Source organism: Oncorhynchus mykiss, chromosome 6, assembly GCF_013265735.2.
Source record: "Oncorhynchus mykiss isolate Arlee chromosome 6, USDA_OmykA_1.1, whole genome shotgun sequence".
In the NCBI taxonomy this organism is placed as follows: domain Eukaryota; kingdom Metazoa; phylum Chordata; class Actinopteri; order Salmoniformes; family Salmonidae; genus Oncorhynchus; species Oncorhynchus mykiss.
In genome coordinates, this window is record NC_048570.1 from 81,977,414 (window position 1) to 82,004,158 (window position 26,745).

General features: G+C 45.0%; 1 protein-coding gene across 1 annotated transcript in view; it reads left to right on the forward strand.

Annotated features, from left to right (window-relative positions):
• LOC110506160 (ras GTPase-activating-like protein IQGAP1) overlaps nt 1-26,745 on the forward strand; it is a 74,870-nt gene that overhangs the window by 32,760 nt on the left and 15,365 nt on the right. Inside the window, exons 3-19 of the mRNA XM_036981135.1 lie at nt 5,503-5,659; nt 6,268-6,345; nt 6,617-6,693; nt 7,966-8,033; nt 9,221-9,334; nt 9,531-9,709; nt 10,339-10,426; nt 10,694-10,857; nt 11,208-11,292; nt 16,638-16,801; nt 17,082-17,242; nt 17,610-17,734; nt 18,421-18,584; nt 24,139-24,229; nt 24,707-24,874; nt 25,350-25,492; nt 26,297-26,467. Of these exons, the coding sequence (XP_036837030.1) occupies nt 5,503-5,659; nt 6,268-6,345; nt 6,617-6,693; nt 7,966-8,033; nt 9,221-9,334; nt 9,531-9,709; nt 10,339-10,426; nt 10,694-10,857; nt 11,208-11,292; nt 16,638-16,801; nt 17,082-17,242; nt 17,610-17,734; nt 18,421-18,584; nt 24,139-24,229; nt 24,707-24,874; nt 25,350-25,492; nt 26,297-26,467 (2,197 nt within the window). The remainder of the gene's footprint in view (nt 1-5,502; nt 5,660-6,267; nt 6,346-6,616; nt 6,694-7,965; nt 8,034-9,220; nt 9,335-9,530; nt 9,710-10,338; nt 10,427-10,693; nt 10,858-11,207; nt 11,293-16,637; nt 16,802-17,081; nt 17,243-17,609; nt 17,735-18,420; nt 18,585-24,138; nt 24,230-24,706; nt 24,875-25,349; nt 25,493-26,296; nt 26,468-26,745) is intronic.

The window sequence follows — 26,745 nt, forward strand, 5'->3', positions numbered from 1 at the left end:
GATGTTGGCTGGTCTTCACACTGCTGTGATCTCTATAGTGATGTTGGCTGGTCTTCACACTGCTGTGATGTTGGCTGGTCTTCACACTGCTGTGATGTTGGCTGGTCTTCACACTGCTGTGATGTTGGCTGGTCTTCACACTGCTGTGATGTTGGCTGGTCTTCACACTGCTGTGATGTTGGCTGGTCTTCACACTGCTGTGATGTTGGCTGGTCTTCACACTGCTGTGATGTTGGCTGGTCTTCACACTGCTGTGATGTTGGCTGGTCTTCACACCGCTGTGATGTTGGCTGGTCTTCACACTGCTGTGATGTTGGCTGGTCTTCACACTGCTGTGATCTCTATAGTGATGTTGGCTGGTCTTCACACCGCTGTGATCTCTATAGTGATGTTGGCTGGTCTTCACACTGCTGTGATCTCTATAGTGATGTTGGCTGGTCTTCACACTGCTGTGACCTCTATAGTGATGTTGTCTGGTCTTCACACCGCAGTGATCTCTATAGTGATGTTGGCTGGTCTTCACACTGCTGTGATCTCTATAGTGATGTTGGCTGGTCTTCACACTGCTGTGATCTCTATAGTGATGTTGGCTGGTCTTCACTCCGCTGTGATCTCTATAGTGATGTTGGCTGGTCTTCACACTGCTATGATGTTGGCTGGTCTTCACACTGCGGTGATGTTGGCTGGTCTTCACACTGCGGTGATGTTGGCTGGTCTTCACACTGCGGTGATGTTGGCTGGTCTTCACACTGCTGTGATGTTGGCTGGTCTTCACACTGCTGTGATCGCTATAGTGATGTTGGCTGGTCTTCACACTGCTGTGATCTCTATATAGTGATGTTGGCTGGTCTTCACACTGCTGTGATCTCTATAGTGATGTTGGCTGGTCTTCACACCGCTGTGATCTCTATAGTGATGTTGGCTGGTCTTCACACTGCTGTGATCTCTATAGTGATGTTGGCTGGTCTTCACACTGCTGTGATCTCTATAGTGATGTTGGCTGGTCTTCACACCGCTGTGATCTCTATAGTGATGTTGGCTGGTCTTTACACTGCTGTGATGTTGGCTGGCCTTCACACTGCTGTGATGTTGGCTGGTCTTCACACTGCTGTGATCTCTATAGTGATGTTGGCTGGTCTTCACACTGCTGTAATCTCTATAGTGATGTTGGCTGGTCTTCACACTGCTGTGATCTCTATAGTGATGTTGGCTGGTCTTCACACTGCTGTGATCTCTATAGTGATGTTGGCTGGTCTTTACACTGCTGTGATGTTGGCTGGCCTTCACACTGCTGTGATGTTGGCTGGTCTTCACACTGCTGTGATCTCTATAGTGATGTTGGCTGGTCTTCACACCGCTGTGATCTCTATAGTGATGTTGGCTGGTCGTCACACTGCTGTGATCTCTATAGTGATGTTGGCTGGTCTTCACACTGCTGTGACCTCTATAGTGATGTTGGCTGGTCTTCACACCGCTGTGATCTCTATAGTGATGTTGGCTGGTCTTCACACTGCTGTGATCTCTATAGTGATGTTGGCTGGTCTTCACACTGCTGTGATCTCTATAGTGATGTTGGCTGGTCTTCACACCGCTGTGATGTTGGCTGGCCTTCACACTGCTGTGATGTTGGCTGGTCTTCACACTGCTGTGATCTCTATAGTGATGTTGGCTGGTCGTCACACTGCTGTGATCGCTATAGTGATGTTGGCTGGTCTTCACACTGCTGTGATCTCTATAGTGATGTTGGCTGGTCTTCACACTGCTGTGATCTCTATAGTGATGTTGGCTGGTCTTCACACCGCTGTGATCTCTATAGTGATGTTGGCTGGTCTTCACACTGCTGTGATCGCTATAGTGATGTTGGCTGGTCTTCACACTGCTGTGATCGCTATAGTGATGTTGGCTGGTCTTCACACTGCTGTGATCTCTATAGTGATGTTGGCTGGTCTTCACACCGCTGTGATCTCTATAGTGATGTTGGCTGGTCGTCACACTGCTGTGATCGCTATAGTGATGTTGGCTGGTCTTCACACTGCTGTGATCTCTATAGTGATGTTGGCTGGTCTTCACACTGCTGTGATCTCTCTATAGTGATGTTGGCTGGTCGTCACACTACTGTGATCTCTATAGTGATGTTGGCTGGTCTTCACACCGCTGTGATCTCTATAGTGATGTTGGCTGGTCTTCACACTGCTGTGATGTTGTCTGGTCTTTACACTGCTGTGATGTTGGCTGGTCTTCACACTGCTGTGATCTCTATAGTGATGTTGGCTGGTCTTCACACTGCTGTGATGTTGGCTGGTCTTCACACTGCTGTGATGTTGGCTGGTCTTCACACTGCTGTGATGTTGGCTGGTCTTCACACTGCTGTGATGTTGGCTGGTCTTCACACTGCTGTGATGTTGGCTGGTCTTCACACTGCTGTGATGTTGGCTGGTCTTCACACTGCTGTGATGTTGGCTGGTCTTCACACTGCTGTGATGTTGGCTGGTCTTCACACCGCTGTGATGTTGGCTGGTCTTCACACTGCTGTGATGTTGGCTGGTCTTCACACTGCTGTGATCTCTATAGTGATGTTGGCTGGTCTTCACACCGCTGTGATCTCTATAGTGATGTTGGCTGGTCTTCACACTGCTGTGATCTCTATAGTGATGTTGGCTGGTCTTCACACTGCTTTGACCTCTATAGTGATGTTGGCTGGTCTTCACACCGCTGTGATCTCTATAGTGATGTTGGCTGGTCTTCACACTGCTGTGATCTCTATAGTGATGTTGGCTGGTCTTCACACTGCTGTGATCTCTATAGTGATGTTGGCTGGTCTTCACACCGCTGTGATCTCTATAGTGATGTTGGCTGGTCTTCACACTGCTATGATGTTGGCTGGTCTTCACACTGCGGTGATGTTGGCTGGTCTTCACACTGCGGTGATGTTGGCTGGTCTTCACACTGCTGTGATGTTGGCTGGTCTTCACACTGCTGTGATCGCTATAGTGATGTTGGCTGGTCTTCACACTGCTGTGATCGCTATAGTGATGTTGGCTGGTCTTCACACTGCTGTGATCTCTATATAGTGATGTTGGCTGGTCTTCACACTGCTGTGATCTCTATAGTGATGTTGGCTGATCTTCACACCGCTGTGATCTCTATAGTGATGTTGGCTGGTCTTCACACTGCTGTGATCTCTATAGTGATGTTGGCTGGTCTTCACACTGCTGTGATCTCTATAGTGATGTTGGCTGGTCTTCACACCGCTGTGATCTCTATAGTGATGTTGGCTGGTCTTTACACTGCTGTGATGTTGGCTGGCCTTCACACTGCTGTGATGTTGGCTGGTCTTCACACTGCTGTGATCTCTATAGTGATGTTGGCTGGTCTTCACACCGCTGTGATCTCTATAGTGATGTTGGCTGGTCGTCACACTGCTGTGATCGCTATAGTGATGTTGGCTGGTCTTCACACTGCTGTGATCTCTATAGTGATGTTGGCTGGTCTTCACACTGCTGTGATCTCTATAGTGATGTTGGCTGGTCTTCACACCGCTGTGATCTCTATAGTGATGTTGGCTGGTCTTCACACTGCTGTGATCGCTATAGTGATGTTGGCTGGTCTTCACACTGCTGTGATCGCTATAGTGATGTTGGCTGGTCTTCACACTGCTGTGATCTCTATAGTGATGTTGGCTGGTCTTCACACCGCTGTGATCTCTATAGTGATGTTGGCTGGTCGTCACACTGCTGTGATCGCTATAGTGATGTTGGCTGGTCTTCACACTGCTGTGATCTCTCTATAGTGATGTTGGCTGGTCGTCACACTACTGTGATCTCTATAGTGATGTTGGCTGGTCTTCACACCGCTGTGATCTCTATAGTGATGTTGGCTGGTCTTCACACTGCTGTGATGTTGTCTGGTCTTTACACTGCTGTGATGTTGGCTGGTCTTCACACTGCTGTGATCTCTATAGTGATGTTGGCTGGTCTTCACACTGCTGTGATGTTGGCTGGTCTTCACACTGCTGTGATGTTGGCTGGTCTTCACACTGCTGTGATGTTGGCTGGTCTTCACACTGCTGTGATGTTGGCTGGTCTTCACACTGCTGTGATGTTGGCTGGTCTTCACACTGCTGTGATGTTGGCTGGTCTTTACACTGCTGTGATGTTGGCTGGTCTTCACACTGCTGTGATGTTGGCTGGTCTTCACACTGCTGTGATCTCTATAGTGATGTTGGCTGGTCTTCACACTGCTGTAATCTCTATAGTGATGTTGGCTGGTCTTCACACTGCTGTGATCTCTATAGTGATGTTGGCTGGTCTTCACACTGCTGTGATCTCTATAGTGATGTTGGCTGGTCTTCACACTGCTGTGATCTCTATAGTGATGTTGGCTGGTCTTCACACCGCTGTGATCTCTATAGTGATGTTGGCTGGTCTTTACACTGCTGTGATGTTGGCTGGTCTTCACACTGCTGTGATGTTGGCTGGTCTTCACACTGCTGTGATCTCTATAGTGATGTTGGCTGGTCTTCACACTGCTGTGATCTCTATAGTGATGTTGGCTGGTCTTCACACTGCTGTGATCTCTATAGTGATGTTGGCTGGTCTTCACACCGCTGTGATCTCTATAGTGATGTTGGCTGGTCGTCACACTGCTCTGATCGCTATAGTGATGTTGGCTGGTCTTCACACCGCTGTGATCTCTATAGTGATGTTGGCTGGTCGTCACACTGCTGTGATCGCTATAGTGATGTTGGCTGGTCTTCACACTGCTGTGATCTCTCTAGTGATGTTGGCTGGTCTTCACACTGCTGTGATGTTGGCTGGTCTTCACACTGCTGTGATGTTGGCTGGTCTTCACACCGCTGTGATCTCTATAGTGATGTTGGCTGGTCTTCACACTGCTGTGATCTCTATAGTGATGTTGGCTGGTCTTCACACTGCTGTGATCTCTATAGTGATGTTGGCTGGTCTTCACACTGCTGTGATCTCTATAGTGATGTTGGCTGGTCTTCACACTGCTGTGATCTCTATAGTGATGTTGGCTGGTCTTCACACTGCTGTGATCTCTATAGTGAAGTTGGCTGGTCTTCATTGACTCAGGCTTAAACATTGCCATACTATCAGGTCTCACTCCTTCTTACTTTTAACGGTTACTAAAATCCAGAATGGATCATGGAAAAGGTGTTTTAGCTACTCCGTTCTGTGGTCTTGGAATCATCTCCAGACTAGCTTGAAACCCGGCATCTTGTTTCCTTGGAGTTTAAAGGTTTGGTTGACTTACATGTTACTGAGACATGATAGTCATTAGGATATATCTGTGACGCATGTATGGTTCTGGAATTCTAATAAATGTGGGTTTACGTTAGACATTTTTTTTGACTATTTGTTCCAAACATTGTTCCTTTCTGCTGCCATCCTGGATGGACCAGGTCTCTTGACAAATATTTTTTTTTCTTAATGAGACGAACCTGGATAAATCAAGGTTAAATAAAAGCTCTTTGTCCTCCAGGTGGATGGAGGCGTGTCTGGACGAGGAGCTCCCGCCCACCACAGAGCTGGAGGAAGGGCTTAGGAACGGGGTGTACCTGGCCAAACTCGGCAACTTCTTCGCCCCACAAACCGTTTCCATCAAGAAAATCTACGACCGCGAGCAGACCCGCTACAAGGTGAGGACCGAGGAGATGCACTGTAACACACACACACACACACACACACACATACACACACAGGCTCCAGATAAGTGCAGGTTAAAGGGACAAAGATGTTCTTATATTCATTCAGTTACCAGAGGAGACAAACTCACATCTGACTATCCATCAAGGTGTAGGGGCAAGTTGCACCTAGACACTGATCTGGGGTCAGTTTAGCATTTGTCACCAATAATAGTCAAGTTTATGATTGGGGGAGGTGACGCTGATCCTAGATCTGTTTCTAGGGAAAACTTCACCCCGGAGCACCTATTAATGCCCCGAGGAAAAGACATGCATCAATGGTCCTATTCTATCAACACAGTTTGACTTAAGTTAAATAACCAAAAACAGACATTGTTATTACACTGCAAGAATGCGCCCAAGAAATCCCCCATCTCCAGTCTTACCTTGGAAATGTTTTAGTTGAATAGGACCCCAGGTTACTGTGACTCACTGTCTGAGTCAGGCTTGATTTACTCCATGGGGAAGGAATGAATCGTGTGTATTACTATAACTGTAATTGCTTGTTTGTTTATGTGTGTGTCACATTGTAACTCACTATGTTTTGTGTTTCATTCCTGCAGGCCACTGGGCTTCATTTTAGACATACAGACAATGTCATCCAGTGGCTAAACGCCATGACAGAGAAGGGCCTGCCAAAGGTGAGTGATGAGCTTACACACACACACAGACATAGCAGTCACTGTATTCTCAATACCAGGGAAGGGTATTTTACCCGTACCACTCCTGTGTAACAAGCCGGGGGTTGCCTGGATCCCACTCCCCTCAGCCCTGGGTCACGTTCAATAGGAACAAACGGAAGAATGTTTTGAAACATTCACATTCTTATTGGACAAGTCCAGGTAATATGTAATTAATTTCCTAGCGTTTTAGCATGTTTCGTGCCTAATGAAGATGTCCATCTGTCCGCAGATATTCTATCCAGAGACTACAGACATCTATGATAGGAAGAACATGCCGCGCTGCATCTACTGCATACATGCTCTCAGGTACACACACACACACACACACACACACACACACACACACACACACACACACACACACACGATGAATTTAAATTTGTATAGATTTTCTGAATACTCTAGGAAAACCTTTCATCACAAATCAGAGATGGCAGTGGTTCAAACTGTAGAACCCAGTTCCTACATCTGAATATCAAAATGTATTTTATCAAACAAAACTATGTTCCATTTTATCTCTGGGACCCTCAGGATGACAAATCAGAGCAAGATTACTGAGTGCATGTTATTTACCTTCAGAGATGAATGTATCAAACCAGTTGATAAGTGATCAGTTTGTTGTGCTCTCAAACCATATCATGCTATTTCTTTCACTATAATAGCTACTGTAAATTGGACAGTGCAGTTAGATTAACACGAATTTAAGCTTTCTGTCCGTATAAGACATATCTATGTCCTGGATATTTTGCTGTTACTAATAACGTCATTCTAGTCATATTAGCGCACTTTAGCAACAACCGTCCCGGTATAGGGACACCAATCCCGTAGATCCTTAAGAGGTTTAAAATTATATTAAACCCTGATCTGCCTCTCACAGTGCTACCTGAACTCTCACAGAAAAGTCACAATAGACAAATTGTCTATCGTAATATTTTATCTCAGTGAAAAATGTTTAACATTTTCTGCTTTGCTCTGTCCTACTCAATACTGCCTGTATGTGAAGTTGAAAACGTAGACTGGATTTGTGCATGTTTACTCTTTATGAGGTGAATGGTACGATTTTGGACTGCCTCAGCCTTGCGATGGCAGTTCACATCCCAAATGGCACCCGGTTCCCTATAAAGTGCACTACTTTTCACCAGAGCCCTATTGGCCCTGGTCAGAAGTAGTGTACTAAATAGGGAATAGGGTGCCATTTGGGACATAAGAAGTCTGTGTTAATAGAACATTCCGGCTGCATGTAAAATGGATGCTGAGCCTGTTCAGTCCAGATGCTGTACATCTACTGATCCATGTCCCAGATTGCACCGTATTTCCTTTGTAGTGCACAATATAGGGAACAGGGTGCCATTTGGGAAGGGTCCTTGGCCTTTTAGAGTCAGGAAGTCAACACTGCAGGACTGGGTGGCAGAGGGGGGTAGGAGGTGTGTGTGTGTGTGTGTGTAACCCCCAGCTCCAGTCCACACTAGATGAATGGCTGTTGACTACAATGCCTTCTGGCCCCCTCCCCTGGTGCCGAACACATGCCAGAACACAGCTCCAACAGCATGTTTATCTCTTTCTCTTTCCCCCACACAGTTTGTACCTGTTCAAGCTGGGTCTAGCCCCTCAAATCCAAGACCTGTATGGCAAGGTGGACTTCACAGGTGAGTGTGTCCCAATACCAGTGTTCAATTTTCTTTTTTCTCAACTCATTCAATTTGTCATTGTTAATTTTTTTGTTTTAAAGTCAAACAGTTAACACGACTAACATAACATATGATGTTAAACATGATATGGGGTTCAGTTGCTCACATACTGAACATGGATACATGTACTGTTAGTGACTTTAGATAAAGTGTCTTCTAAGTGACACGCAGGCATAGTGGTGGCTCCAGTCCTAAGTTACAGTTCCACAGGGAAGGGGTTTTACCAGGCAGCTAGCAACAATGTGAAAGTCATTAGTGATAGAGCAGCAACAGGAAACACCATCTGTCTGCCAAACGCCTGACCAGGGGGTATGTGTATTACTCTCAGGCCAGGAACAATCACCGTCTCCTGTCTGTTTAGCCTCTAATATACAGTTAGCCTACTATTTACAGTATGAAGGGTAATAATGTCCATTAAGTACAGTGTTTGGCTCCAACCTAGCACTAAAGTCTGATTCTACGAATCGCATACTCATCAAGAGATAATTAGTTGAATCTCTCTAGTCTGTCTATAATCTACAGTTTGAAGGGTACTGTACTTTAGCCAGTGTGGTCCAGTATGTGTAGGGTGTGTTTCCAACCCAGCACTAAAAAAATCTGTCCAGCCTCTAGCTCCTCTCTCTCTCCAGCCTCTACTCTGTCTTAGCCATGCTCCTCTCTCTTGCTCTTCTCTCTCCAGACTCTAGCTCCTCTCTCTCCAGTCTCTAGCCTCAGTCTTAGCCATGTTCTCGCTCGCCAGCCTCAGTCTTAGCCAAGCTATGCAGACACCTAAAGCTCAGGGAACACCCACTCCCCAGTGCCTAATACCATTTCCCTCCAAGTGCAAGAAATACACTCCCCTTTTGTACCATGATTGTTTACAGAACAACCCCTGCCCTCTCTCAGTACTCCCACCAAACAACTGTTGATAAACCTAATGCCTAACCAACTCTTTCTCCCTCCCCTCCTTTATACCTCACTCTCCCCCTCCTTTATACCTCACTCTTCCCCTCCTTTATACCTCACTCTTCCCCTCCTTTATACCTCACTCTTCCCCTCCTTTATACCTCACTCTTCCCCTCCTTTATACCTCACTCTTCCCCTCCTTTATACCTCACGCTTCCTCTCCTTTATACCTCACTCTTCCCCTCCTTTCCACCACTCAGAGGAGGAGATTAACAACATGAAGAGTGAACTGGAGAAGTACGGAATCCAGATGCCTGCCTTCAGCAAGATTGGTGGCATCCTGGCCAATGAGCTGTCAGTGGATGAGGCTGCGTGTAAGCACCTATCAGATATCACAGAGGGGCGGGTCTAACTGCCTGTTTGGTTGAGTGGCAGGACTAAGACTTTGGTTGATTTCAACATTTTATAACAAATTGAAAATGATGGTATAATATTACGTAACTTCTCTTTCCTTTTAAATCCATTTCTAAAAATATTCCACATTTCTGGTAATGAACTCCTCTCCTCCAGTGCATGCAGCAGTGATAGCCATCAATGAGGCCATAGACCAGGGGGTTCCCGAGGGCACCATGGCTGCCATGCAGAACCCCAACGCCATGCTGCTTCAGATGAACACCTGCTCTGCCCAGCACTACCAGGACATGCTGCACAGTGCCAAGGCTGAGAAGGTGGCCAACTCACGCAAACGGGTATGAGAGCTTGCTGTAAATACGGGGATAGAGAATGAGTGGCAGGGTTGGGGAGTCAATTCCATTTAAATTCTATCAATTCAGAAAGTAAACCGAAAGTCAAATTCCAATTGTTTTCAGTAATTCAGTTGACTGATTGAATTGGAATCCGCTTTTTGACTTGACTGATTTGAATTGGAATCCACCCCAAAACTGGCTGCTGTAGTAGTAGTGTTTTCTTTTATAAGTATATTTGGCTTTCTCCAGCTGTATAGTTCCTGTAAAGCGGTGACCCTCAATATTTCTCCTGGCGAGCTGGACTACAGTAGTGTTTTGGCCTCCGCTAAGTGCTATTTTAAATAATCATCTGATGGTCAACACCCTGATTAGCTGAATCAGCTGTTTCACTGCTGAGCTAGGACAAAAACCTGCAATACATTGTTTTTCATTGAGCAGACTTCAGGATCACTGGTTTAAATGTACAATGTTGATGTCACAAATCCATGCTTCTATGTACAACAGAACTAAAATATATGTATCTTGATGAGCAAGTTCAGATGGTACCTCCCGGTTTCAGTGTTTTGTTCCGTTTCATGCCTATTGAACACTACCCTGATGTTGCTCCTGTTGCGCTGTCCCTCCTACTGTAGCTGGGGGAGAACTCTGACGCAGAGAGAGATGTCTATGAAGAGCTCCTCACACAGGCTGAGATCCAGGGCAACGTCAACAAGGTCAACTGTGAGTAACACACACACACACTTCATTCTGTATGTTGATGAATCCACATGAGAATGCAGACATGTTTTTAAATGTTTATTAAGTTTGTAGTCAACAGACTCACAGATCTAACATCCCTGCATTGTTCGTTTTTTGATTCACTGAAGTGAGTTTTGCTTCTAGCTGATCTGGGGTCAGTTTTAAAACCTGATCCCCGATTTGTACCTAGAGGAAACTTCATCCCAGAGTGTTCTAATAGATTTTTCTAACGCTTTCCTCCCCCATCAGTGACCAGTTCCCTGAGTGCAGCCGAGCAGGCCCTGCTGAGTGGTGATGAAGACCGGCTGTATGAGGCACTTCGCTCCCAGGCTTTGGGCCTACACCGCCTGCAGGCCCAGAACAAGGGCTGGTACCTCAAACAGCTGATGGCTGCCCGCGAGGACAAAGAACAGGTACAGTAGGTGGAATTATTCCAGGTTATTTGTGATTCATCCCACGTTGGGATATCTGGAAGACCATTGCTTACAGCGGGGTTGTGTTCATTAGGGCAATAGACATTTGACAATGTTTTGAAACAGAAAATGTAAAAAAATTATGTTATTGGGCAAGGTAGTCACTCCCTGTTTGTCCGTTTTCTTCCTTTTGGTGCTTAATGAGCACGACCCTGGTTGATTTTCTATGTGATGTTGATCACCTCCCCCATATCTTAGATGTGAGCATGTTCACAGGTTTACACTGTTGAAAATTCAACTGAATATTCCACAACCCTGTTTAGAGTAGTTCCTTTCTTTGTCTTTCCCAGAATTCTCCAGGGGAGGTGCTGACTAAAGATGAGTTGCAAACTGGAGTAGATGCAGCCAATGGGATTGCAGCAGGCTACCAGAAAAGTAAGCAGCGGTCACTGCTCGGTCTGGGGTGAGGTGTACCCTAGGTACACATCTAGGATGTGCTTCTCTCGCCCAATCCTAACCTTAAAGGTCCAATGCAGACACTTTTATCTCCAAAATCATTTCTTAGTTGGGTAACAAATTAAGTGCCTTGCTGTTCTATTAAAATTGTCAAAAATAAACAAAAATAGCTTCTAAGCAAAGAGCCATTTCTCAAGCAAGAATTGAGACTGTCTGGGAGTGGTCTGAGTGGAGAGGGGAAAACTAGCTGTTATTGTCGAAGAGGTTTGGAACATAATAATATTCACAGTATTATTCATAATATTCACAGTATTATTCATAATATTCACAGTATTATTCCAACCTCATTGTATATCTATCTCAGAGTACCATTCAAAAGACACCTACTCATTCAAGGATTTTTCCTTATTTTTTTTACTATTTTCTGCATTGTAGAATAATAGTGAAGACATCAAAACTATGAAATAACACATGGAATCATGTAGTAACCAAAAAAGTGTTAAACAAATATTTGAGATTCTTCAAAGTAGCCACCCTTTGCCTTGATTACTGCTTTGCACACTCTTGGTATTCTCTCAACCAGCTTCACCTAGAATGTTTTTCCAACAGTCTTGAAGGAGTTCCCACATATGCTGAGCACTTGTTGGCTGCTTTTCTTTCAATCTGCGGTCCAACTCATCCCAAACCATCTCAATTGGTTTGGTGGTCCGGTGGTTGGAGGCCCAGTCATCTGATGTAACACTCCGTCGCTCTCCTTCTTGGTCAAATAGCCGTTACAAAGCCTGGAGGTATGTTGGGTCATTGTCCTGTTGAAAAACAAATGATAGTCCCACATAGCATGAAACGGATGGGATGGCGTATCGCTGCAGAATGCTGTGGTAGACATGCTGGTTAAGTGTGCCTTGAATTCTAAATAAATCAGACAGTGTCACCAGAAAAGCACCTCCACACCACCACTCCTCCATGCTTCACGGTGGGAACCACACATGCGGAGATCATCCGTTCATCTACTGTGTGTCTCACAAAGACATGGCGGTTGGAACCACCAATCAAATCTGGGCTCATCAGACCAAAGGACAGATTTTCAACGGTCTAATATCAATTTTTCGTGTTTCTTGGCCCAAGCAAGTCTCTTCTTATTATTGGTGTCCTTTAGTAGTGGTTTCTTTGCAGAAATTCGACCATGAAGGCCTGATTCACGCAGTCTCCTCTGAACAGTAGATGTTGAGATGTGTCTGTTACTTGAACTCGGGGAAGCATTGATCTTGGATGCAATTTCTGAGGCTGGTAACTCTAATGAATTTATCCTCTGCAGCTGAGGTACCTCAGGGTCTTCCTTTCCTGTGGCGGTCCTCATGAGAGCCCGTTTCATCATAGCGCTTGATGGTTTTTGCGACTGCACTTGAAGAAACTTTCAAAGTTCTTGAAATTTTGCCGATTGACTGACCATGTCTTAAAGTAATGATGGACTGTCGTTTATCTTTGCTTATTTGATCTGTTCTTGCCATAACATGGACTTGGTCTTTTACCAAATAGGGCTATCTTCTGTATACCCCCCACACCTTGTCACAACATAACTGATTGGCTCAAACACATTAAGAAAGAAAGCAATCCCACAAATGAACTTTTAACAAGGCACAACTGTTAATTGAAATTCATTCCAGTTGACTACCTCATGAAGCTGGTTGAGAGAATGCCAAGACTGCAAAGCTGTCTTCAAGGCAAAGGGTGGCTACTTTGAAGAATCTGAAATATAAAATATGTTTTGATTTAACACTTTTTGGTTACAACATGCTTCCATATGTGTAATTTCATAGTTTTGATGTCTTCACTGTTATTCTGCACTGTAGAAACTAGTACAAATAAAGAAAAACCCTTGAATGAGTAGGTGTCAACTTTTGACTGGTACTGTGTGTAAGAAAATACAAAAATATGTTTTACATACAGTACCAGTCAAAAGTTTGGACCCACCCACTCATTCAAGGGTTTTAATTTATTAGAACTTTTATATTCATAAATAAGTGTCTTCAGACCCCTTGACTTTGTCCACATGTATGATTTTTATTTTATTTAATCCATCTACACACAATACCCCATAACGACAGAATGTAAAAACAGTTTTTTTTAGAAATGTTTGTAAATTTATTAAAAATAAACAGATACTTAGACCCTTTGCTATGAGACATGAAATTGAGCTCATGTGCATCCTGTTTCCATTGATCATCCTTGATGTTTCTACAACTTGATTGGAGTCCACCTGCGGTACATTTTATTGATGGGACATGATTTGGAAAGGGACACAGCTGTCTACATAAGGTCCCACAGTTGACAGTGCATGTCAATGCAAAAACCAAGCCATGAGGTCGAAGGAATTTTCCATAGAGCTCTGAGACAGGATTGTGTCAAAGCACAGGATCTGGGTAAGGGTACCAAAACATTTCTGCAACATTTTGAAGGTCCACAAGAACACAGTGGCCTCAATCATTCTTAAATGGAAGAAGTTTGGAACCACCAGGACTCTTCCTAGAGCTGGCTGACTGGCCAAACTGATCAATCAGGGGAGAAGGGCTTCGGTCAGGGAGGTGACCAAGAACCCGATGGTCACTCTGACAGAGCTCCAGAGTTCCTCTGTGGAGATAGGAGAACCTTCCAGATGGACTCCCATCTCTGCAGCACTTTACCAATCAGGCCTTTATGGTAGAGTGGCCAGACGGAAGCCACTCCTCAGTAAAAGGCAGATGACAGCCTGCTTGGAGCCTGCCAAAAGGCACCTAAAGGACTCTTGGACCATGAGAAACACAATTCTGGGGTCTGATGAAACCAAGATTGAACTCTTTGGGCTAAATGCCAAGCATCACGCCTGGCGGAAACTTTGCACCATCCCTACAGTGAAGCATGGTGATGGCAGCATCAAGCTGTTTCGGATGTTTTTCCGCGGCAGGGATTGGGAGACTAGTCAGGATCGAGGGAAAGATGAATGGAGCAAAGTACAGAGATCCTTGATGAAAGTCTTCTCCAGAGTGCTCAGGACCTCAGACTGGGGAGAAGACTCACCTTCCAACAAGACAATGACCCTCAGCACACAGCCAAGACAACGCAGGAGTGGCTTCAGGAAAAGTCTCAATGTCCTTGAGTGGCCCAGCCAGAGCCCGGACTTGAACCCGATCGAACATCTCTGGAGAGACCTGAAAATAGCTGTGCAGCGACGATCCCCATCCAACTTGACAGAGCTTGAGAGGATCAGCAGAGAAGAATGGGAGAAACTCCCCAAATACAGGTGTGCCAAGTTTGTAGCGTCCTAACCAAGAAAACTCGAGGCTGTAATCGCTGCCAAAGGTGCTTCAACAAAGGAGTAGAGGGTCTGATTTACTTATGTAAATGTGATATTTAAAAAAACATTTATTCTAAACCTGTTTTTGCTTTGTCATAATGGGGTATTGTGTGTAGATTGAGTGAAAAAACCAATGTAATCCGTTTAAGAATAAGGCTGTAACGTAAGTGTGGTTAAAATAAAGGTCTGAATACTTCCAGAATGCGCTGTAAACACACACAACACAGGATAATCACTTTTAACTGCACTGGTGGGGAACCTACCTTAGGGTTAGGGTTACCTCTTCACTCATTACCAACTGGTGTTCACGTTATCCTCATGAGGACATGGCCTGCAGCAGAACACTGCAGTTTACCCTTTAGTCACCCACATCACTGGCTGTTTCATGTTCCTGTGCTGATTGCAGTATGCTTATCACGTGTCTTTTCCACATGCTTTTTAACCCTACTGATAGTCAGGCTACTCTGTGTTCCGTTTGTGGGTTTGACCCTTTGTGTCTCTCTCTTTGTGCTGTGTATTTAAAGAAGGTTTATTTTTGCTTGTTAACGTTTTAGCTTATTTTTCACTTCACAACTGCCGCAAGGATTGGGTTACACTTCCCCTCTACCTCTCTTCCCCTATATACAACCACTTACTGATTCAATCTGTTTCCACTAGTGTTGCTACAGAACATGCTCAAAAAATACTTGCCACCCTGTATCGCTCTGTGTCTAGTGTGTTAGTCCTGTCTCTGTTGTATTTAATCATGTTCCTCACCCTGTCTCTGTGTAGTGTATTTAATCATGTCCCTCACCCTGTCTCTCTGTGTAGTGTATTTAATCATGTTCCTCACCCTGTCTCTCTGTTGTATTTAATCATGTCCCTCACCCTGTCTCTCTGTGTAGTGTATTTAATCATGTTCCTGTCTCTCTGTGTAGTGTATTTAATCATGTCCCTCACCCTGTCTCTCTGTGTAGTGTATTTAATCATGTTCCTCACCCTGTCTCTCTTGTATTTAATCATGTCCCTCACCCTGTCTCTCTGTGTAGTGTATTTAATCATGTTCCTGTCTCTCTGTGTAGTGTATTTAATCATGTTCCTCACCCTGTCTCTCTGTGTAGTGTATTTAATCATGTTCCTCACCCTGTCTCTCTGTGTAGTGTATTTAATCATGTTCCTCACCCTGTCTCTCTGTGTAGTGTATTTAATCATGTTCCTCACCCTGTCTCTCTGTGTAGTGTATTTAATCATGTTCCTCACCCTGTCTCTCTGTGTAGTGTATTTAATCATGTTCCTCACCCTGTCTCTCTGTGTAGTGTATTTAATCATGTCCCTCACCCTGTCTCTCTGTGTAGTGTATTTAATCATGTTCCTCACCCTGTCTCTCTTGTATTTAATCATGTCCCTCACCCTGTCTCTCTGTGTAGTGTATTTAATCATGTCCCTCACCCTGTCTCTCTGTGTAGTGTATTTAATCATGTTCCTCACCCTGTCTCTCTGTGTAGTGTATTTAATCATGTCCCTCACCCTGTCTCTCTGTGTAGTGTATTTAATCATGTCCCTCACCCTGTCTCTCTGTGTAGTGTATTTAATCATGTTCCTCACCCTGTCTCTCTGTGTAGTGTATTTAATCATGTTCCTCACCCTGTCTCTCTGTGTAGTGTATTTAATTGTGTTCCTCACCCTGTCTCTCTGTGTAGTGTATTTAATCGTGTTCCTCACCCTGTCTCTCTGTGTAGTGTATTTAATCATGTTCCTCACCCTGTCTCTCTGTGTAGTGTATTTAATCATGTTCCTCACCCTGTCTCTCTGTGTAGTGTATTTAATCATGTTCCTCACCCTGTCTCTGTGTAGTGTATTTAATCATGTTCCTCACCCTGTCTCTCTGTGTAGTGTATTTAATCATGTTCCTCGCCCTGTCTCTCTGTGTAGTGTATTTAATCATGTCCCTCACCCTGTCTCTCTGTGTAGTGTATTTAATCATGTTCCTCACCCTGTCTCTCTGTGTATATAGTGTTGCAGGCGGTGGAGAGGATAAACGCGGCCGTCAGAGCGGGTGTGCCCGAGAACACGGCAGCAGAGCTGATGAACCCTGATGCCCAGCTGCCCGAGGTCTACCCCAGCGCTGCCGACCTCTATCAGAGAGAGCTGACCAGCCTGCAGCAGCAGAGTCCAGATGTACGCGCACACACACACTAATGCACACACACTGTCTCAATCGATGTGAGACAGTTGGACATTGTCAGGCATTACAACTGTATTGATGATTGTACTTATTGACAATACATCTTGAAATATATTTTCAGAAAGACATATTAGTTAGCTAAACTGTCAGTGATCCACAGGGTTCAACATGGTTGTGCATTAGAAGGCAACTATATTGATGACTTAAGTACAATATATTGATAAATGTATCAGAGGTATGGATTAGTTAAACGTTCTGGTTGTGTTCCCCAAGGGTTCTCTGTCCCATCCGGAGCTGCTGGTTGCCGTGGAGATGTTGTCGTCGGTGGTGTTGATAAATAGGGCGTTGGACGTGGGCGACCGGAATTCCATGTGGAGACAACTGGCCAGCGCCGTTACTGGACTCAGTAACGTAGAGGACGAATACGCACAGAGGTACGCACAGAGACAGACCGTGACAGACACTTGTCTGTCACTAGTTGTGTAGATCCTGCTGTATGCCTTTGAAGACATCTTCAGGCCTCGATCCCAGATGTGGATAGACGGGCACCATCTACAGTAACCTCAGAGATATGAAACTATAAATGATGTATTAATGTGTTTTCTACCCGTCTAACCAGATCTTGTAATTCAGTAATTCATTTTCTGGCACTCAATAAATGTCCCGGTTTAATGTTGTCTGTTCAGTTGACTGGTTAGTCTGTAACTATCAGGTTAATTAGAATTAGAAGAAATGAGATGGTAACAATAATTCTCATTAATTTAGGATCGGCACTCATTAACCCTGGTGTTGGTGTCTCAGGTATATGGATGAATTGATGCGGCTGAAGGCAGTGGCCAGGGAGGAAGGCAGTGACTATCTGACCTGGAACGACATCCAGGCCTGTGTTGACCAGGTCAACTTGACCATACAGGAGGAGCACGAACGTGAGTGGACCACACACTTGCATGCATACGTACAAACATGTACACAAACACACGTGCGCACACATGCAGGAACACACATGCACATACTTGCCAGAATGCATGTACACCCACACACACACACACAGCAGAACTCTACTTCCAAGACTTACCATAAAATAGGTCTAAAAGAGGAGACCACTGATAATGAGTCCCTCCACCACATGAGCTCTCATGTACTTCTCTATCTTTATAATGTCCTCTAGTGTGACATTGGCAGTGCTGTGAAAGCACTCAACGGTGATGCTAAACAGGCTTTGGGCCAAGGGCACCCTCTATGCAACTCTATGGACATTCCTCATCAGTCTGAATTCTGAGTTGAAAAAGAGAAACATAATGGTGATGTCATAGAAACAGTGGTGTCATAAGATCTTTAAAAAGATAGCATTACTTTTTCAAAAATAGATCTCTTCCACTAATAGATGGACAATGCTAACATATGGGTTTTAAAGTGTCTAACATACCAGATTCTCTCTTCTACCTTCCCATATCTATGTCTCAGGCTAATCCTTATGTTTGTCACTTGTGATGTATTATATGCCTTTGTGCTCATAAATGCTTCAAAGGATTTGTCCTTTGCTAACAATAAAGATGTTATCTTAATCAACCCTTTGGTGTGTGTGTGTGTGTGTGTGTGTGTGTGTGTGTAGGTATTGTGGCCATCGGTCAGATCAACGAAGCTCTGGATGGGGGAGACCCACAGAACACCCTAGAAGCCCTCCTGCACTCTGCAGCCAAGCTAACAGACGTAGACCCCTCTGTCGCCCAGCACTACTACGACAAACTGCTTGAGGCCCGCAGGGAGAAGGCACATGTAAGGACCAATTGATGTGTGTACACACACACACAAAATGGGTGTGTTTTGGCACAGAGCTGCTTGACTGGGTGGGTTTTGGCACTGAGCTGCTTGACTCATGTCACACCTTAAACACACTTTACGTAGCGCTCAAACACATATTACACACCCTCTCCTTTCTGCTTTACTGGGACTGTGTCTTTCTCACCTCATTGTAATGAACTGGACCAGTCACCTGGGTGGAGGTGTTAGACTCCTCCACTTTCTCCTTCTGTGCTTGTCTCTGGTTTCAGAGCATTACTGACTGATGGGAGTCTGTCTGGTTTCAGAGCATTACTGACTGATGGGAGTCTGTCTGGTTTCAGAGCATTACTGACTGATGGGAGTTTGAGCATCGGTGTTGGATGCCCTTGAATCACACTAGCATAGAGCTAGCCCTGCAGATGTTTTCATCTGAAAGGCTTTTTTGACCTAAAATTACAGAAAATTGAAAAAGTGATGCAAAAACACACTTGACCCAACTATTTACATGTAATATGCAAAGTAGAAGCAGATCATTTGGTACTGTAGATATTTAACTGACACTTGTTTACAGTTGAGTAGAGCAGCAGTTTCTCGTCAAAACGTCTGTTTGCTTGGTGATGGATAGGTCCCGAGGTCGGCAGGGGTGTGTTGGAGTGCACAATGCTACGTCGGCATTATACAAACACCCGAGGCACTGTACGCAAATATAGCTCATCTACAGTTAGTTCACAGGTGTTTTTTCAATAGGTTGTTGAGTGTGTCTCTAAGACAGACCTTCAAATATAGTGCCTAACCTCTGTTCCAACCTACGCTTAGTAAGTATGGTGTATAAAAATTGGCAACATTGGTGTCAGAAGTGGGATGGGGCTACCTTAAGGACTACAGGCTCTGTACTATAAGTAAACATTTATCTTGAACTTTCTTTTAATATACACATCTCTAAACAACCAGAATATTATTGTAGTCATGCGTAAATATAATTGTTAGTCTGTGTATAAATATTATTTTTGAGTGGTGTTTTCTTGGCTGATGTCCTGAGGGACAGTGGACTGACTCCATGTGATTCAGCCCCATCATCCCCACATGACTCCCACTAAACCCCCTCAGTGATGTCATGGTGTGATCATGCTTTCTGCTCCCCCGGCTGGTCCTGCTTACCCCTCCCACTCACTTCCTGTCTGTCTCGCACCCCCATCTTTTCTTTCATTTTCATTCTCTCTCTTTTTGACTCTCCTTCCCTTGGTATTGTCCCTCTATCATTTGAATTGAATTAAAGGGCTTTATTGGCATGGGAAACATTAATATTGCCAAAGCAAGTGAACTCTCTCTTTCCCTCCTTTTTCTCTTTCATCTCGCTCCCTCTTTCTTTCTCCTTTCTTTCAACTTAACAACAAAAGGACTGACTAAAATAGCCTTTATGTACAGCAGTCAAACTGTATAGGCCAATTCAAAGCCAAACGGGCTGACCGAGACTGTCAGTCTTGTTACTGGGAAGGAGATTAGTGTAGATACAAGCCATAAACTCATTAGACCTGACACACACACACACACACACACACACACACACACGGCCTCTGACTAACTTAACTGTGTTATCTTGCCTGGGTGGGGTGATGAGTGTCGTTGTTCTTGTATGTGCACATCTATGTAATGGTCCCATATGATGTCACCACTCTAGACCCACATTTAGTTGTGTTTGCTGGTGAAACAGAAACAAGACTGTAGAAGATGCAGGTGGGGTCAAAAGGGTAAGGGCCATGGTTTACCACAGACAAAAGTGCCGATGTGAACTGCTGTGGGGAAGACTGTAGATGTAGAACCACACAGAGAAGTCACATATTAGGAAATTCTGATATAGTTATTGGGCCAAAGCTTTAGTTTAGCTCAGTGAGCTGCACTTTCCACAGAAGCTGGCTTGTCCAAGTTTTTAACCAGAATGACTCATCATTGCTAAAACTTAAGGCCAGAAGCATTAAATAGAAAGTGTCCACAGTGTGTGTATTTCTCGCTCACAGTTTTTCCTGTTAGAAGTTGGCCTATAGAAGTTGGCCTCCGCCCTTGTACTCTCACAGCCAGTGTACGGGAGAATGTTTTAATTGTCAACGATGGGCCGGTCACATCTCAAGTGTTCCCGTCGTGGCAATGTGACGTTTGTTTGCCAAGACCTTTTTCCAAATCACGCTTTTAGGGAAAGAAGGAAGGAAGGAGAGCGAGGGAGGAGGGGAGTGGTAGGGGGTGGTAAAGAAAGCAAGCCATTTCCCTGGTGATCTTTTTCACAGGCATAGGAAATAACAAGCCAGGACTACTCTGTCTGCTTCCTTAAAAGGGCACGAAGCTGAGCACTACATCAGAAGGGGACTTTTCATAGTAGACCCATTTAGTTGGTTTCACCTAGGCCCTCTGGGGCTCTTGTGGCCCCTCCATGGGTCTGATAGCTGAGGGGAGCATTCTCCTTTGTGGTGGGTTGGTTTTGGACAAGACCGACAGACATACACTGAGTGTACAAAACATTACGGACACCTGCTCTTTCCATGACAGACTGACCAGGTGAATCCAGGAGAAAGCTGTGATCCCTTATTGATGTCACTTGTTAAATCCACTTTAATCAGTGTAGATGAAGGGGAGGAGACGGGATAAAGAAGGATTTTTGAGCCTTGAGACAATTCAGACATGAATTGTTTGTGTGCCATTCAGAGGGTGATTGGGCAAGACAAAATATTTAAGTCCCTTTTGAACAGGGTATGGTAGTTGGTGCTAGGTGCACCGGTTTGTGTCAAGAACTGCAACGCTGCTGGGTTTTCACTCAACAGTTTCCTATGTGTATCAACAAGAGTCCGACACCTTATGGACATCCAGGCAACTTCACACAAATGTGAGAAGCACTGGAGTCAACATGGGCCAGCATCCCCATGGAACACTTGAGTCCCTGCCTCTGTGAATTAAGGCTGTTCTGAGGGCAAAAGGAGGGGGGTGCAACTCAATATTAGGAAGATGTTCCTAATGTTTGGTATACTCCGTAGGGGTCAAATATCTTCATGGTCTCCAAAGGATCAAATCCATGGCTGAAAGTCCTGCTCTAGGAGTGACTCTACTACGGTGCGTTCAGATTTGGATGACTCAGTCAGACACGCGGCACAGACACAGGAAGTTGTTAGAAACAAGAGGTTCCGGCTGGATTTCAAAGGCCTGATGCTGCTCATGTGCTCCACAGCTGCAGGTGGAGGGGGTTGATGGGACATGGGGATAGTAGCAGATGGGAAGGAATGGGAGCTGTTGAAGGAGAATGAACACAGGGGTATATTCATTATGGTGGAACTTTCAGATCATATCTGGCTGTATCTGTTCTGTTATTTTCTGTAACATCACGCCCTCCTGAACAGGCCCCAGGTTAATACATAGAATTTGATTTCAGATCCTAGACATACTGTAGATCTATACTTTTGTGCAATGATTCACTAATTAATTCTTTAGCCTTTTGGTGGACCATAGAGCAATAGGTTTGAGATATAGTTTTGTATACACATCTAGGTTTCTAGTGTGTGACTAGGCCCCTGTTCGTTAGAGCACGCCGCAGCAAAATGTTTGTAACAGAAAAAGAATACGAGTTTCTTATTGGACAAGTTCAGATAGTGTGTCCCTGTTTCACTCCACGCCGTGCCTTCTGAACACGGCCCAGATTTCTTTCTCAGACGCTGATGTTTCATCAGGGATTGTTCATGTGATGCCAGACATCCATGTACAGCCTGTGATATATTTTTCTGTGCCAGTCTTGTGGTCTGAGGGTTCAGCTTGACGGCCAAAGTAAACACGGTGGGGGGACAAGTCTGGAGCTCTGTACGAGTCCAGCTTCATCGCTCACATCATCATTAAAGCATGTACGGCTCTGTGTGTGTGTGCATGTGACTCATGCTCACTGTGTGTGTGTGACTCATGCTCACTGTGTGTGTCCGTGGGGTGCATGTGCACTGCTGTGTTGTGATGTTTTTATGTTATGTATATGTTTACAAGCTGTGTTGTGATGTTTTTATGTGATGTATATGTTTACAAGCTGTGTTGTGATGTTTTTATGTGATGTATATGTTCACAAGCTGTGTTGTGACCACTGACTCCTCTGATACCAGTCAACATCCTGGAATAGAGGACTTCTGTAGGAAGACTTTATATAAGGACATGTAGGGACTAGACTGCATTACTGAGGCAATGAAGGGAGGGTTCACTGGCTAAGAACACCACCCTATCGGCTTTCACTTCCTCTATTCTGATCAGGGGTCTGTTCATAAGGGCACACACAGTGAAAAACATTTTAAAAACCTATTGTAACAAATTGAGCGTTTCAGTCCCTCCCTGTTTTAGTCTGTTTTCTTCTGTTGGGTGCCTAATGAACACAACCCAGCAGTTGTGTGTTTGTCAGGAGTCCTAGTTAATAAGATGCGTCCTTCTACTCCCATCCCCTCTCTGGCACCACACCCTTTCTGTATCGCTTACCTGCCCCCAGCTGCAAGGCTGATTTCCAAACCAATATGAATTAGCACTAACCCCTTAATTACTGTCAATAAAGCTATCCTGCCACTGACGGATTGCGAGCCAGTGTTTCCCTTAGGTAGAGCTCTAGGATCTGCTTCCCCACCCCAATCCTAACCTTCACCATTTGTGGGGGAAATACAAAACTGACCCTGTATCAGCATCTAGGGGAAACTTCACCCTGAATGTTGGTAGCGCAGCCACTACCTGCCTACCTGGCTTGCACAAGGAACCACACCTACCTTGAGTTTTGGTATCGGTCTCCCCCAGCCCCCCTCCCCTGAAACACTGCAGGAGGAGGGAGGGGCAGATAGGTGGGGGTGGGGGAGGGGCAGGTAGGTGGGGGAGTCACAAAGAGGGCCTGTCCTGTTGGCCTATTAGCAGCTAGCCCCGCTCCCTCCGGAAACCAGCTAGCAGAGAGAGAGTTAGCTGTCTGTGCTACTGCGTACTTAAAACACAGAGACTTGACAAAGTGTTTCGAACTGTCATGGTTTCAGTTAGCTAATATGCTCATCCAATTGACTTGTCATGATGGTCAAGAGTGTACACGGGGAGGGAATGCTGTTGCAGGAATGTGGACTGATATGAGAGGGTATTTCATACTTCTGCAACTTAGATTTCAGACTAAAGATGTAGTTTCTCACTGCCTGCTGTAGACCTTTGCACTAAGCAGGTGTTTACTGCTATCAGATGTTTGGTTTATAACATCAGCCATTATTGACTTCTGTTCTCCATCTCCTGAGATTGGATTTCTGTTGAAATAAGTGGAATGACCAATGTCTCTGATTTTCATTTGCAGTTCTGTTGTGTGGGGGTGACACCTTGTACTAGTCTATAGAGTTCCCTTTCCTGTGTTCTCATGCCATTGTGGTTGGATGCCATTTAGACCCAAGTCCTCTCATTCAGCAGGAGGAGATCGCCCTCCAGTGGTAATTCAGTAGAATGGCAGTAAATATGCTGCAGACCCGGTGGGTGGGTGTGTGCTGTTTTGGAGTTAGACTGACCGCCTCACTGTGTGTTCTTCCAGGAGACCGAGGACCCCTCTGCTGTGCTCTGGTTGGATGAGATCCAGAACGCCGTACTGATGTCCAATAAGGATACCCAGGAGGCCTTGCAGTGTAAGAATAGTACACACCCTAGCTGTCCCACAAGCACCTTTTCCTCAGGGTTTCAAGCAGACCTGGGTTCACATAGTATCAGATTTATTTCAAATACATTTGATTGACTGCCTGAAGTGTCATATGGGCAAGCTTAGCACATTTGGGACTATTCCATTTTTCCAGCGTGTCAGAAGGGCAAGCTTAGCACATTTGGGACTATTCCATTTTTCCAGCGTGTCAGAAGGGCAAGCTTAGCACATTTGGGACTATTCCATTTTTCCAGCGTGTCAGAAGGGCAAGCTTAGCACATTTGGGACTATTCCATTGGTTCCATCGTGTCAGGCAATCTCAATCAAACACAGCGAAGGTATTTGAAAGAACACATACTATTTGATCACAGGTTTGGTTCCAAGCTATTTCCTGTAAGTAGAGCATGATGAAATACTGAAAAACCAAGTAAAAAAAGAATCACTCGTCTCCCTGTTTCCTCGTCAGTCTCCCAGGCCATCCAGGCCATTAACAGAGCGGTGGACAGTGGCGAGGCGCCTAAGACCCTGGCTGCACTGCGCTCCCCTGGGGCCGGCCTCTACGGAGTCACCCCTGAGTGTGTCCAGAACTACCAGGACGACCTGGCCAAGATCAAACAGGACAAGACCCAGGATGGTGAGGAGGATGGTCATGGCTGCATCCCAAATGGCACCCTTTTCCCTACATAGTGCACTGTTGACCAGACCCCTATGGAGGGGGATATACTGTATATGCCCTATATAGGGCATTGGCTGCCATTGGGCCACAGTCACACACTGTGGCCAGTTTTCTTTCATTACTTTTATTGTTTTGTGTTCATTACCTGCAATTAGTTTGTTCTACAATGAGTTAGTACAGGAACATGTAGGTTCCATTAGTAGATGTGACTAAATGGCATCAGCCAGAGCAAGTTAATGTTCATAGTCAAAAGATGTTTCTTACCCAGGAACTGCAGATATATAAAGGAGCTTGATCACTTGCTTTAGTACAACAGACAAGGTATACATGGTTCCCTGACTGACAGATGGATGGAGCTAGATATATCACGATGTACAGTCTGTAAATAACTTGCTGAGAAATATGTCCATAACGCTGTGTGTTCATGCTCCAGGTGACAACGGCAGTGACTGGATGAAGCACTGGGTGAAGGGAGGACACAACTACTATTACAACCTGAAGACAGGAGAGGGCTCCTGGACTGAACCTGCACACTTCCTCCAGAACAACACCCAGCTCAACAAGGAGGACATCCAGGTAGGCTAAGATGGATACTGGGAGCCCTGGGTGAAGTTTCCCCTGTGTACAGAGCTAGGATCAGTTCCTCCTGCCCAAATCATAACGTCAACCATTAGTGGGGAAAATGTAAGACTGGCCGTGTCTAGGGGCAGTTTCACCCTACACCATACAGGGCTTTGCCTCTTCCTCTCTGGCTATATTCATTGAGGTGAAACATTCAGAACCTTGTAGATAGAATTGTAATGAATAGAATGTGCATGATTCCCTCTTACATGAGACTCCTCTGTTCTACAAAATGCATTTCTATGTGGACGATCTATAACGCTGCACCCAGCTGAACAGGCCGCAGTACTGTGGTGTTGTAGTGATGTAGCTTTGTGGAGCATGCTAACAGCGCCCCTCCTACCACTCCCATTGTTTTTAAAGGAAATGCTAATACTAAACTCCTCCGTAGCTAAGTGGACAACCTCAAGTCTTACATTGTTTATGCTCATGCAGGCGAATGTATAGTTGAGATCATTGTGCGCAACTCAGATCTTAATATAAATCATTCAATAATATCAATAGTAGACTTGCCAAAAAACTAGTAGTTAAGTGCGTGTATCCCAAGTGTGAATACTGTCATGGTCCATACAGACTACCTTCTTGGTATTTGTACGATTAGGTGAATTTGCCATTTGAGATTTTCCTTTATCTCACTTAACTCCCATCTCTTTTGCTAAAAACAGACACACCTTCCACTGCCACCCCTAAAGCTGTGTTGATACTATGTCATTATGTAAGTGGGCCTGTGTGTGACTGGCTCTCTGTGTTGTCAATCAGTCTGTGGTTTCCGGGGTGACCACCACCTACAACCGGGAGCAGCTGTGGCTGGCCAATGAGAGCCTGATTGCCAAGCTGCAGGCCGGATGCCGTGGCTACCTGGTGAGGAAAGGCCTGAAGGAGAGAAAAGACTTCCTGAAATCTCAGGACCCAGCCATTACCACCATACAGGTCAGAGGTCAAACTCTTCCCTTCCTTTGGACATGGAGTGAATCTCAGTATTTCCTTGATTCCTCACATCCTTTCTCCTCATCTCCTTCTCAAAGTCGATTGGAGCAGAAGACTTGAGATTCCTCCCCTCGGATCTTCTCCTCCAATGTGCTTTGAGAAGGAGGCGAGGAGAGGGGGCGCGAGCAATCAAGGAAATACAATTGAGATTCACCCATAGTCATTACACATTTCACAGTACACACTTTGAAAATGTAAATATTTTAAATGTGACCTTTATT